Raw genomic sequence first — 13,215 nt, forward strand, 5'->3', positions numbered from 1 at the left:
GTTTGTGTGTCTTTATTCTGTTAGGCTTTATATACAAATATGTACCTGCTTGGGGGGTGGGGGCTGGCACTGACTCAAACACTACAGAAGTCTAAGTGCAAAGTGAAAGCCCGTCTGTCACACACCCACACAGGCCCACTGCGGTTAGTGATATGTGTTGGGGCCCACATTTTCTCATTTCCGCTTTCCTGTCAGCGTGGAGGGTTTTGAGTATGGGTTATGAGTATGATGTCAGGCTGTACCATATTCATTTTTATTTATTTATTTATTTGTTTGTTTGTTTGTTTCGATGTGCAGGGAACTATAGTGACTCTTTGAGTAGTGAGTCTTTGAAGTGCAGTCATTTCACTACACTAGTGTGACATCAGGTTTGACCTTATTCTGGTTTTAGTTTCATTGGGCAGGCAACTATAGTGACCATTAAAAGATCTTTAAAGTGCAGTTATTTCTCAACACCTTGATGGTCAGTGTATTTCTTTTTTTTTGTGGGGGTCTCCTAGATGATGGGCAAAGTAATCACGGCCCAGTTTTAGATTTCTTTTTAGCCATAATTAATTTCACACAATTTCAATTTCAAACAATTTTGGTGTTGACCGTAAGCTGAAATGAGACTGATCTACTGAATAAGACAAATAATGTAGGCTACTTTTTGAAAGAAACTGCTTGCTTGTAAAGATGCACTGTGTAGGATGGTGGTCAGAGTAGGTATTGCAACTATGCTGCTCACTGACACTGCTGCTTATTGGCAAATTTGATCTTTTCATGAATATTTACGAAGTTTAGTTTATTATTTAGTATGATCAAAGTACACTAAGTTTAGAAAATGTTTATTTCTGGAAATTCAAAATGGCGGACCATGGAGAAGATCCCCCTTTTCATGTAGGGCCTATGAAAAAGTGCTATTTTTCCTATCATAATGAATACTTAATTTGATGGTGGTGGTGTAAGTGTTTGTGAAAAAGGTAACATTTGAGGATGGGTAGCATGAATGCAGGAAATATACTACTAAAAATATTACACAGCACACCTTTAAAGCGATGGTTCGGAGTAGAATCACCCTAATGCCATTTGAACCGTGACACCCATCCACCTTTACACCCGAAGTGTTTTCTGCCGCAGGCTTACATCAACAGAGTTGCCGTGTTATTCGATGTTTATTCCGGTTAGCTTGACTCAAGCGCATATGGATACTGGGCACCGTCTCCAAACTTTCCCCACAAAAATAACATGTCATGACACCAAACTTCTGCAGTAGCACAAATATGGTCTGTACTCACGAAACGAAGCATTTGGAAGTTTGGAAATAGTCCAGGAGTTTATTATTATCAACACAAGCCGAATAGCTTCTCTGCTGCTAAAGCTGCGCCAACGTTACTTCCGTCATCTAAGACAAGCATGTAAGAGTCCTCAACGAAGCTCATAATATGCACAATGAAAAGTGAATTCAGCATCAGTATTGATAACGAAAATCATTGTCTAATTGATAGTAGGTAAGATTTGAAATATCTTTTAAGTATGTCCTTGAAAATATAAGCCTTAATCACAATTCAGTGAAAACTTTTTTAACACTCTCGTCTGGAAGTTTGTTGAAGACTTTTACGGGCTTGTCTCATATGACGGAAGTAACGTTGGCACAGCTTTAGCAGCAGAGAAGCTATTCAGCTTGTGTTGATAATACTAAACTCCTGGACTATTTCCAAACTTCCAAATGCTTCGTTTCGTGAGTACAGACCATATTTGTGCTACTGCAGAAGTTTGGTGTAATGACATGTTATTTTTGTGGGGAAAGTTTGGAGACGGTGCCCAGTATCCATATGCGCTTGAGTCAAGCTAACCGGAATAAACATCGAATAACACGGCAACTCTGTTGATGTAAGTCTGCGGCAGAAAACACTTCGGGTGTAAAGGTGGATGGGTGTCACGGTTCAAATGGCATTAGGGTGATTCTACTCCGAACCATCGCTTTAATGTTGACAACCGAATGCTTCACTTGCAATACTGCTTTTATTGAAAGTGTTTTACTTTTCTGTATTATTTGCTGGTTTGGCAATGCCACTGAGGCACAGAAATAGGAGTTCAGGAAGACAGTAGCCTATCGGGCATGCTACTTGTGATCACCCTGCCAAGTAGGGAGAGTATCTGTAGGGACAAAGGCAGACAACATCATTGAACAAAATACACATCCACTGTCCTCTTCTTTTCAACTCCTGCCATCGTGGCTGTCTCTCCTCTTCCACTGTTGAACTCGCATTATAAAATAGCTGTTACTAGAATGGCAATGACCAATGTGTTCAGTGACTGGTGGAATGTCATGCTTTAAGGAGCTACAGTGCTGATGCATGGACGTCTCCACCACCCAGTCCCCCATTCCTCTCCGAGATGTCCTGTGAAAATATACTCTTGCTAAGGTTTATCTTAGTTCATGTGTAGTCATCACGATGAGACTGTATTTTGCCTTTCCAAATGTCCATTTCTCATCTAGTTAGAGAAATATATGGATATTTTGGGAAATCTGTGAACTAATTTCTTACCAATAGATTTTTTTTACCATGTGTTCTTACAGGTGTCTGGACACACCACACAATTTATCCCCGGCCAAATCCAATGGGAATTTCCGTGACACCCTGTCAAAGTTGGGGTGCACAGAAGGCCTATGTAAAAATTGTAACACGGCAGATTGGGGGGAAAGGATGCATAATGGGTCATAACTTCTGAAGTAAACTACAGAGACAAATGAACACATTTTTACATACATTACTGACCCAGTGAATTCAATTGAGGGGTATTTTTGGACATTTGACCACATTTAAACCCCGTTTTTGGTCAAAAACCGCAAAACATTGCCTTAAATGTGTAGAAATATTCAGTTTTTTAATCATATTTCCAAGTTGTGTCCGTTATCACCACTTGCTCTTCATTTCTCTTTTATAGTATGACATTATATGGTATATAGTCTGGGTTTGATTATTCTATTGGTATTAAGCTGAAATAACAACCCAAAGTTTACCATTTTTAACCCTTTAATGTCCTTGGCTGGAACCCGGAAATAGGTTGCAGAAGGGGCCATAACTTCTGAATTAAATTACATACAGAGACAAATTAACACATTTGTCCATACAACACTGATCCAGTGAATACAATTGAGTGGTTTTGGACATTTGACCACATTTAACCTGCACTTTTGGTCAAAAAACGGCAAATAAATGGCTTTTTTCATGTTTTATTGCGTCCGTTTTCACCTCCAACTCTTTATTTGTCATTTAAAGGATGACAATATACAGAATAAGGTATGGATTTGATTATTTTAGTGGTATTAAGCTGAAATTTAATAATTTATTCAATAATAAATATTTAATATGAATCTACATGTTATACCAACTATTGTGTGTGAGAGACAGAGAGCACATTTGGGCGAGCATGCATGGAATTCTTGATGTGAAATAAAACAAGGGTTTTGGCACGCCGTGCTTTGACATGCACGTGTGTGAGAGTGCCTAACCTTTGCATGCATCTATCTGTCCTTATGACTGTGTGTGTGTGTGTGTGTGTGTGTGTGTGTGTGTGTGTGTGTGTGTGTGTGTGTGTGTGTGTGTGTGTGTGTGTGTGTGTGTGTGTGTGTGTGAGTGAGAGAGAGAGAGAGAGAGAGAGAGAGAGAGAGAGAGAGAGAGAGAGAGGGAGGGAGGGAGAGAGAGAGAGAGAGAGAGAGAGAGAGAGAGAGAGAGCACATTTGGGTCAGGATGCATGAATTTCTTTGATGTGAAGTCGTGGCACGTGCACGTCGTGCTTTGACACATGCACATGTGTGAGAGTGCCTAACCATTTCATACATCTATCTGTCCTTATGAGTGTATGCGTGTGGTTGTGGTTGTGTGTGTGTGTGTGTGTGTGTGTGTGTGTGTGTGTGTGTGTGTGTGTGTGTGTGTGTGTGTGTGTGTGTGTGTGTGTGTGTGTGTGTGTGTGTGTGTGTGTGTGTGTGTGTGTGTGTGTGATAGAGAGAGTACGCATGCGTATGTGTGTGAGTGTCTGTGTGCGTGTGTTTTTGTGTGTGTGAGTGTGCGTGGGTGCGTGCGTATGTTATTTTTGGTCTATGACTTTTAGCACGTACTCCTTCACACATCAAAGCCTGACCTGTTCTCACTGCGTCTGTTGACCTGATTCTTCTAAAATGGCTGTTTGTTATGCTGTTCCGCTCATAGAATTTCAACATCTATTGTTTCATTGCCTCCCACCAGTGCAACGCTGTAATGCCTGGACAGTGAAATTACCTTGTTGCCATTATTCTACACTACTATGACATTTCACAAAGTAATACAAGTCTTGGTTATTGCCATTCTGACAGCAAATGCATTACTGAATAACTGGAGGTTAATTGATTCATTTAACAGAAGTGGTACAAGTCCATCAAATTGCAAGTGAAAGGTGAATATTTTCCAAGTCCACTTAGCTGAAAATTATGACAACAACATAACTCCACCTGCCCTGTTTTCTTGTTCGTTTTGGAGTTTTGTAGTCCTTTTTCTTTCTTAATGAATTTAACAGAAGTGAGAAAAGTAGGCCTACATCAAATTCCAAGTGAAAGAGAGACAATTCCTAGACGCTCTTAACTGTCAACAAATGACAAAAGAACGTCACCCGTCCCCTATTCACTGTTCTGTGTTTTTGAAGTCACATGCTAGCAATATGACTACCAGTCTGTTGTACACACGGTCAACTTCTCTTTTTTTGTCACCTACATATTTTAGCCCACACAGGCATAAGCATAACACACACACACACACACACACACACACACACACACACACACACACACACACACACACACACACACACACACACACACATACACTCGCACTCACGCACACGCACACGCACACACACACACATGCATATCACTGACATTAAGTTTCCCCCTCTCCCCCCCTCTCTCACTCTCTCTCTCTCTCACACGCACGCACGCACGCACGCACGCACGCACGCACGCACGCACGCACGCACGCACAAAGATGTGCGTTTCATGTGTATCATATTCCAGGGCATTAAAACAGAGCACTCTCTGGCACCATTTGGCCACTTAAAGAAATGGACATCAGCAATGAATGTGGTCGTGTTCCGGGAAAGTTCTGGTTTCAGAAAGCTGTTATACCACTGAGATACATACAGTACATACTGTTCATGCATTATTATTATTTTCAGAGAGAGAGAGAGCGAGAGCAGATGTTTGCATCAGTGCATTCTGTGCTCACAGATAGTTTAAATATATTATTATTATGTGACCAAATGTTTAAGGATCCATCCACAGCTTCTGGGTGCTGGTAAACACAGGACTGTTTAAAAATTCAAAAGAGAAAAGTGTGTCATCCATTTATTCAGAGCTAACGTGTTTCGTCCCTGTGTGTGGCGCATGTTGTTCATAATAAATGAAGAAACTCAACCAAGTGTGGGGTACAATTTTTTTCTTTTGAAATGTTATGAGAGGTTTTCTTTCTTCAGATGCCTTTCTCTGCTAGCCTGGGTCCAGCCATCCTTTCTGTGATGCTACACTTCTTGTCAGCAGCTGACTCAGTCTGGCCAAGTTGGCAATCTCGTGAAATTCAAATCGGCACTAAAATGTAAGCATTTGGGCATATTTAAGGCGATGATATACCTAGGAGGAGTGGTCTGATTGATTGTATGGCTTCAAAAACTATAGCCTACAACTCCCACACACCGACCATTCTCTCTCTCTCTCTCTCTCTCTCTCTCTCTCTCTCTCTCTCTCTCTCTCTCTCTCTCTCTCTCTCTCTCTCTCTCTCTCTCTCTCTCTCTCTCTCTCTCTCACACACACACATACACACAGACACACACAGACACACACACGCACACACACACATACCAGCAGCAGCAGCAGCAGCAGCAGAAATACAATCAGTGGTCATATAGGTAAAGTGAAGTGGTGCTGATGCTGTATACAAGGTGCAAGAGTAAAGTGCCAGTGGCAAGGTGAAAGAAATGTTTATGGAATGTCCTCCAGTGACCTTGGAATATTCTTGTGGTTTTCTTCAGTGTGTTGATGAGTCTGGTGGCTTGTGGAATGTAACCCTTATGTTGTGTTCGGGTCATTTTTGACCCGTTTTCAAGTTTTAGTGTGAAAAAAACTTTCCTTTATTATCTTGGAATGAGGGTTCATCTAATCCTCAGTCACAATCATTTCAACACAAAAAAAATATGTTTTATCATTTTAGTAAATTTTAAAGGTCCAAAAAAAAAAAGTTACATCTGTGGTGTTCGGGTCAAAACTGACCCGGTCATAGCTTTTTGGTTGTTGTATGCATTTCTGAAAAGCTGTTGGTTGACCTTTTTCTTCAGTTTGGTGATTCAGGGTGAGGAAAATATATTTCTTGCCTAAAACATTTTTTTGCCAGCTTTTTCATATTACAAATCCAATATGGCCGCCGGACAGTCCCATACAATACGTCATATCTCTTGTTGTGAAAGGAGTACAGATGTATTTCGGGTGTCTACTCATATGTTTTCATGGTCAGGGAATCCATTTCTGCATTATGTAATGAGATTTTTTGCACATTTGTTTGCAAAATAATGTTTTGCACATTATTTTGTCCAAAAAACGTATCAAAAACTCATAATGGCACCCAAACATGTAGAACTGGTCTTAACTGGTCCACCCTACCCCCCACCCTAGACAAGTCAAGTCAAGTCAAGTCAAGTTTATTGTCAATTTCTTTACATGCACTGGTCATACAAAGAATTCGAAATTGCGTTTCTTGCTCTCTCATGCAGACATAGACTAATCTAGGTAAGGACATAGACAGTATAGACATAGACAGTACTCATACATGGACGTAGACATTGCTCATACAGACATTTAAAGTGCAAGACTGGACAACAGAAGACTTGTAGAGAACATACATTAAGAGGAGGTATTTTGTTGTGCTTTTTCTAAAAGTCCTTTATAGCGTTTTGACATAGTAATAGTAGCATTTGAAGAAAATAAATAATTAAAAAAGGTTTATTAAATACACCAGCAGCAGTATGTGTGTGTGTGTGAGTTTGTATGTGTTTTGTGTGCGTGTGTGCGTGTGTGTGTGTGTGTGTGTGTGTGTGTGTGTGTGTGTGTGTGTGTGTGTGTGTGTGTGTGTGTGTGTGTGTGTGTGTGTGTCAAGTAGGTTTTATTGTCAATTTCTTTACATGCACTGGTCATACAAAGAATTTGAAATTACATTTCTTGCTTTCCCATACAGACATAGACTAATTAAGGTAAGGACATAGACAGTATAGACATAGACAGTACTTATACATGGACTTAAGACAGTATGGACATAGACAGTGCTCATACAGACATTTTAAAGTGCAAGACTGGACAACAGAAGACTTGTAGAGGACATACATTAAGAGGTATTTGTTGTGTTTTTGTGCTTTTCCTAAAAAAGAGTCCTTTATAGCGTTCTGACATGGTAATAGTAGCATTTTGAAGAAAATAAATATAAAAAGGTCTGTCAAGTACACCAGCAGCAGTGTGTGTGTGTGTGTGTGTGTGTGTGTGTGTGTGTGTGTGTGTGTGTGTGTGTGTGTGTGTGTGTGTGTGTGTGTGTGTGTGTGTGTGTGTGTGTGTGTGTATGTGTTTAGTGCAGGTAGAAGGTGCGGTGTGCGTCTTGTGTGTGTGTTCGTGTGTCTGTGTGTGTGTGTGTGTGTGTGGTGTGTGTGTGTGTGTGTGTGTGTGTGTGTGTGTGTGGTGTGTGTGTGTGTGTGTGTGTGTGTGTGTCAGTGTGTGTATGTTGGGTTTAGTGCAGAAAGTGCAGTGTGCTTGTGTGTGTGTGTGTGTGTGTGTGGTGTGTGTGTGTGTGTGTGTGTGTGTGTGTGTGTGTGTGTGTGTGTGTGTGTGTGTGTGTGTGTGTGTGTGTGCATGTTTTGAGTTAGTGCAGGTTGAAAGTTCAGTCACAAGTATAGTAGTGCAGGTGGAATGTTCAGTCGCAGATATGGTGGTTGGGGATGGGGGGGGGGGGAGGGTGGGGTTGTCAGTGGCCTTGCTGGCTAGAGGCTGACAGTGGGGGGGGGTTTGTCAGTGGCCTTGCTGGCTAGAGGCTGACAGTGGAGGGAGAGTGGGTTGAGTGTTCAGCATCTTGATCGCTTGGTGCATTGTGCTGCTCGCCAGCCGGGTGGTACGGGAACGGAGGCGCCTGTACCTCTTTCCAGAGGGCAGGAGGCTGAACAGTTTGTGTGCAGGGTGGCTTGTGTCTTTGATGATCATCAGTGCTTTCCGGGTGAGGCGTGTGGTGTAAATGTCCTGCAGGGAGGGGAGTGGTACTCCAATGATCTTCTTCGCTGTGTTCACAACACGCTGGAGTGTCTTCCTGTTTTTCTCCGTGCAGCTTCCTCCCCACACTGTGATGCAGTTGGACACGACGCTCTCTATGGTTCCTCTGTAGAATGTTGTCATGATGGAGGGTGTAGCACTTGCCTTCTTTAGTTTGCGCAGGAAGTAGAGACGCTGATGGGCCTTCTTCGCCAGTGATGTAGTGTTGGTGGTCCAAGAGAGGTCGTCGCTGATGTGCACTCCAAGGAACTTGGTGCTGCTCACTCTCTCCACAGCATCGCCGTCGATGGTCAGTGGTGGCAGTTGTTTTTGGACCCTTTGGAAGTTGACAACAATCTCCTTGGTCTTGTTGACATTCAGCAGGAGGTTGTTGTCTTTGTACCATCTGGCCAGCAGGTCTACTTCTTCTCTGTAGTGAGTATGCAACGGAGGATGCAATTTGCTCTGCCCTCCATCCAGCCCTCACCCACTTGGACAATAAAGACTCATATGTGAGAATGCTGTTCATTGACTTCAGTTCAGCATTCAATACCATAATACCACAACAACTCATCAGAAAACTGGACAAACTAGGTTTCAGCACCTCCCTCTGCAACTGGCTGCTGGACTTCCTGATGCAAAGACCACAAGCAGTACGGGTAGGGAACAACACCTCAAGCACCCTGACCCTGAGCACGGGAGCTCCGCAAGGTTGTGTTCTCAGCCCCCTGCTGTTCACGCTGCTGACACACGACTGCACAACGACCCACAGCACTAACCATCTAGTGAAGTTTGCGGATGATACAACACTGGTGGGCCTCATCACCAAGGGCGATGAGACTCACTACAGAGAAGAAGTAGGCCTGCTGGCCAGATGGTGCAAAGACAACAACCTCCTGCTGAATGTCAACAAGACCAAGGAGATTGTTGTCAACTTCCAAAGGGTCCAAAAACAACTGCCACCACTGACCATCGACGGCGGCGATGCTGTGGAGAGAGTGAGCAGCACCAAGTTCCTTGGAGTGCACATCAGCGACGACCTCTCTTGGACCACCAACACTACATCACTGGCGAAGAAGGCCCATCAGCGTCTCTACTTCCTGCGCAAACTAAAGAAGGCCAGTGCTACACCCTCCATCTCATGACAACATTCTACAGAGGAACCATAGAGAGCGTCGTGTCCAACTGCATCACAGTGTGGGGAGGAAGCTGCACGGAGAAAAACAGGAAGACACTCCAGCGTGTTGTGAACACAGCGAAGAAGATCATTGGAGTACCACTCCCCTCCCTGTAGGACATTTACACCACACGCCTCACCCGGAAAGCACTGATGATCATCAAAGACACAAGCCACCCTGCACACAAACTGTTCAGCCTCCTGCCCTCTGGAAAGAGGTACAGGCGCCTCCGTTCCCGTACCACCAGGCTTGCAAGCAGCACAATGCACCAAGCGATCAAGATGCTGAACACTCAACCCACTCTCCCTCCACTGTCAGCCTCTAGCCAGCAAGGCCACTGACACCCCCCCCCCATCCCCCACCACCATATCTGCGACTGAACATTCCACCTGCACTACTATACTTGTGACTGAACTTTCAACCTGCACTAACTCAAAACATGCACACACACGCACACACACACGCACACACACACACACACACACACACACACACACACACACACACACACACACACACACACACACACACACACACACACACACCACACACACACACACACACACACACACACGCACACTGCACTTTCTGCACTAAACCCAAACATACACACACTGACACACACTGACACACACACACACACACACACAGACACACACACACGAACACACACACACACACACACACACACACACACACACACACACACACACACACACACACACACACACACACACACACACACACACACAGACACACAAACACACACACAGACGCACACCGCACCTTCTACCTGCACTAAACACATACACACACACACACACACAACACACACACACACACACTCAACACACACACACACACACACACACACACACACACACACACACACACACACACACACACACACACACACACACACACACACACACACACACACTGCTGCTGGTGTACTTGACAGACCTTTTTAATATTTATTTTTCTTCAAAATGCTACTATTACCATGTCAGAACGCTATAAAGGACTTTTTTAGGAAAAGCACAACAATACCTCTTAATGTATGTCCTCTACAAGTCTTCTGTTGTCCAGTCTTGCACTTTAAATGTCTGTATGAGCACTGTCTATGTCCATACTGTCTTAAGTCCATGTATAAGTACTGTCTATGTCTATACTGTCTATGTCCTTACCTAGATTAGTCTATGTCTGTATGGGAAAGCAAGAAATGTAATTTCAAATTCTTTGTATGACCAGTGCATGTAAAGAAATTGACAATAAAACCTACTTGACTTGACTTGACTATACTTTCCATAAAGTTGATGTGGTAATGAGATAATGGTCCATGCTCATAGCATAGTGGATTCAGATGAATAGTGTGACTTTTTTCATGTTCATTGAGGTGTTCATTTCCTATATCTTTGCATTAGATTGGCGAAATAACTGTGACTCTGACAGAATTGTTATTTTGTATATTTACCACACTAAAATCATATAGATATTGAAAAACACCAAGTCAACATATTTAAACATTGATTTTATGTACTGAAAAACGAATTTAGTTGACATTTGGTCTTTATCCTGCTATAAATCTCTTTGGGTTGGTTTGGACCCGAACACCACAAATGTCACTATTGATGATATTTTTCAATATTATAGAAAAACTAATAAAATAAATTTGGGGGTTGTTGTACTCTCATGTCAGCTGTAATACATGGACAACATAATCACTAATTGTATCACTTTAGGACGTATTAATAGTGAATTTATGCAGGTTTTGATAGTTTTGGTCATCAACAACGATTTGCATAATCTAAGATAAAAGACATGTAAAGTCAAAAAGATCAATAAATAAAGTAGCATTTCCATGGATATGAATACATACCTAGTTACTTATGAGATGAAAAACAATATTTGATGAGAGCTAGTGTTTTTAGGTATTTTATGGCTGAGTTTTGTTATCACGGGTCAAAAATGACCCGAACACCACAGGTGTATGCAGCTTATGAACACAACACAAGGGTTAAGCAATTACTCAGTCTGCTTGTGCGGCAACGCATGCTGGGCTAGCGCTTCCCTGATGGTAGTAGGGAGAACAGTCTGTGTGCTGGATGAGTTGTTTTGTTGTGTTGTGTTGTTTTTTGGATGATGTTCATTTGCTGAAAAGGTGTTCTGGATCCGGATGGAGCAATGGGCGTCTCCCCAGACCCCCTTCGGCCAACAGAGCACCTGAACTTGGACTCCCGAACAGGATTTGGGTTTTGGACATTGGCTATGGTCACTGGGAGCTGTCATCAAGGGACAAGGACCACCAGGGCGTCATCGAGACTCTCTTGCAATAAGTGCTGCTTTTAGCTATTAGTAAAATAAGTTAGAATATTTTTTTTATCCTCTTGTCTGTCTTCTGTGAACTGGGCTTTCGGATTTATTTATTTTTTTAATTAAACTTACACACATACACACACACACACACACACACACACACACACACACACACACACACACACACACACACACACTATCTGAGGGAAAAGCCTGCTGTGTGTTTCCTCTTGGAACAAGTGTGTCACCAGATACATCTGTGCTAACTGAAAAGAGAGAGAGAGAGAGAGAGAGAGAGAGAGAGAGAGAGAGAGAGAGAGAGAGAGAGAGAGAGAGAGAGAGGGTGGGAAACAAAGAGACAGAGAGAGAGAGACAGCTGCAGAGGCAGAAGGGGTCAGCTTGGCAAATTAAAAGAACACAATGAGGATTCAAGTGTGCAGACATTTTTATTTCATTTGTCACAGTTTTTGTTTATGTCTGGCACCTCTTAATCAAGAGTGCAGTGTAATACGGTTAAATACAGTGTAATAAACTAAAATAAAGAGTCGATATATAGTCAGTTGACTATTGTGACTACTGTGATGCGTATGATGTCAGAACAAATGGTCGGAAGTCAGGTTCCCTTTTCTTCACTTCACTGTCGAAGCCATTTTCTATGAAGAAGTACACTTAGAACGACAGCATGGTGATGTTTTTGGTGGCAATTTTTCATCTGTTTGGAACTCTCCGGTGTCACTCAGGTAAGCCCTTTCTGTCCATAGCAATGTAAAGCAGTGCCCAGCTTCAACCCAATAGCTTTATAAGGTTATGAGTGGCACCATGCTGTGTGTGAGTATGTCATGCGTGTGACGGAGAGCAAGTATGTGCATGGGTGAGGTGGAATAAAAAGAAAAATCCACATTCATGTGTGTGTATGTTATACAACCCAGTACAACACAGCAGTAACATTTGGGATGATGTTTGGAGTATGTTAAGACGTTTCAAACAATATGAAAGCAACTCCATAACCACATTAGATGGACAACATCTGATCTCGGTAAGGGCAGAACAAGAAAATTGCGTCTGGTATATTGACAAGTCCCAGGTAGTAATCAATACAACTATGTTGAAATTGGTTGAAATGTAGGATTCTGACCAGGCATTGGAAATATGCTGTCCCCATTTTTTCTTTTCATGAACAAACATAAGTAATGAATAAATTCATAAATAAGTAGCTTACTATATAATTACTGGTAAGTTTTGCAACTAAAGGTGTTGCTTACTGGAAATTCAAAATGTTGGACACAATATTTACCTTTTTGTGTATGAAAAGTGTAAATTTCCCAGTCATAATGAATACAGGAAAATACTCAATAGGCCTACACAAATACGTTTGTGAATGGGCAACATGCATTCTGGAAGTAAACTACTAAAAAAGTTAATTCCATACTC

The 13,215-nt window shown here is 42.2% G+C and overlaps 1 protein-coding gene across 1 annotated transcript in view; it reads left to right on the top strand.

Annotated features, from left to right (window-relative positions):
* The first annotated feature begins 12,432 nt into the window (after nucleotides 1-12,432).
* Nucleotides 12,433-13,215, top strand: part of si:cabz01074946.1 (SLAM family member 9) — an 11,571-nt gene continuing 10,788 nt past the window's right edge. The window contains exon 1 of the mRNA XM_063186431.1: nucleotides 12,433-12,524. Within this exon, the coding sequence (XP_063042501.1) occupies nucleotides 12,467-12,524 (58 nt within the window). The 5' untranslated portion in view covers nucleotides 12,433-12,466. The remainder of the gene's footprint in view (nucleotides 12,525-13,215) is intronic.

Source organism: Engraulis encrasicolus, chromosome 21 (genome assembly GCF_034702125.1).
Source record: "Engraulis encrasicolus isolate BLACKSEA-1 chromosome 21, IST_EnEncr_1.0, whole genome shotgun sequence".
Lineage (NCBI taxonomy): Eukaryota > Metazoa > Chordata > Actinopteri > Clupeiformes > Engraulidae > Engraulis > Engraulis encrasicolus.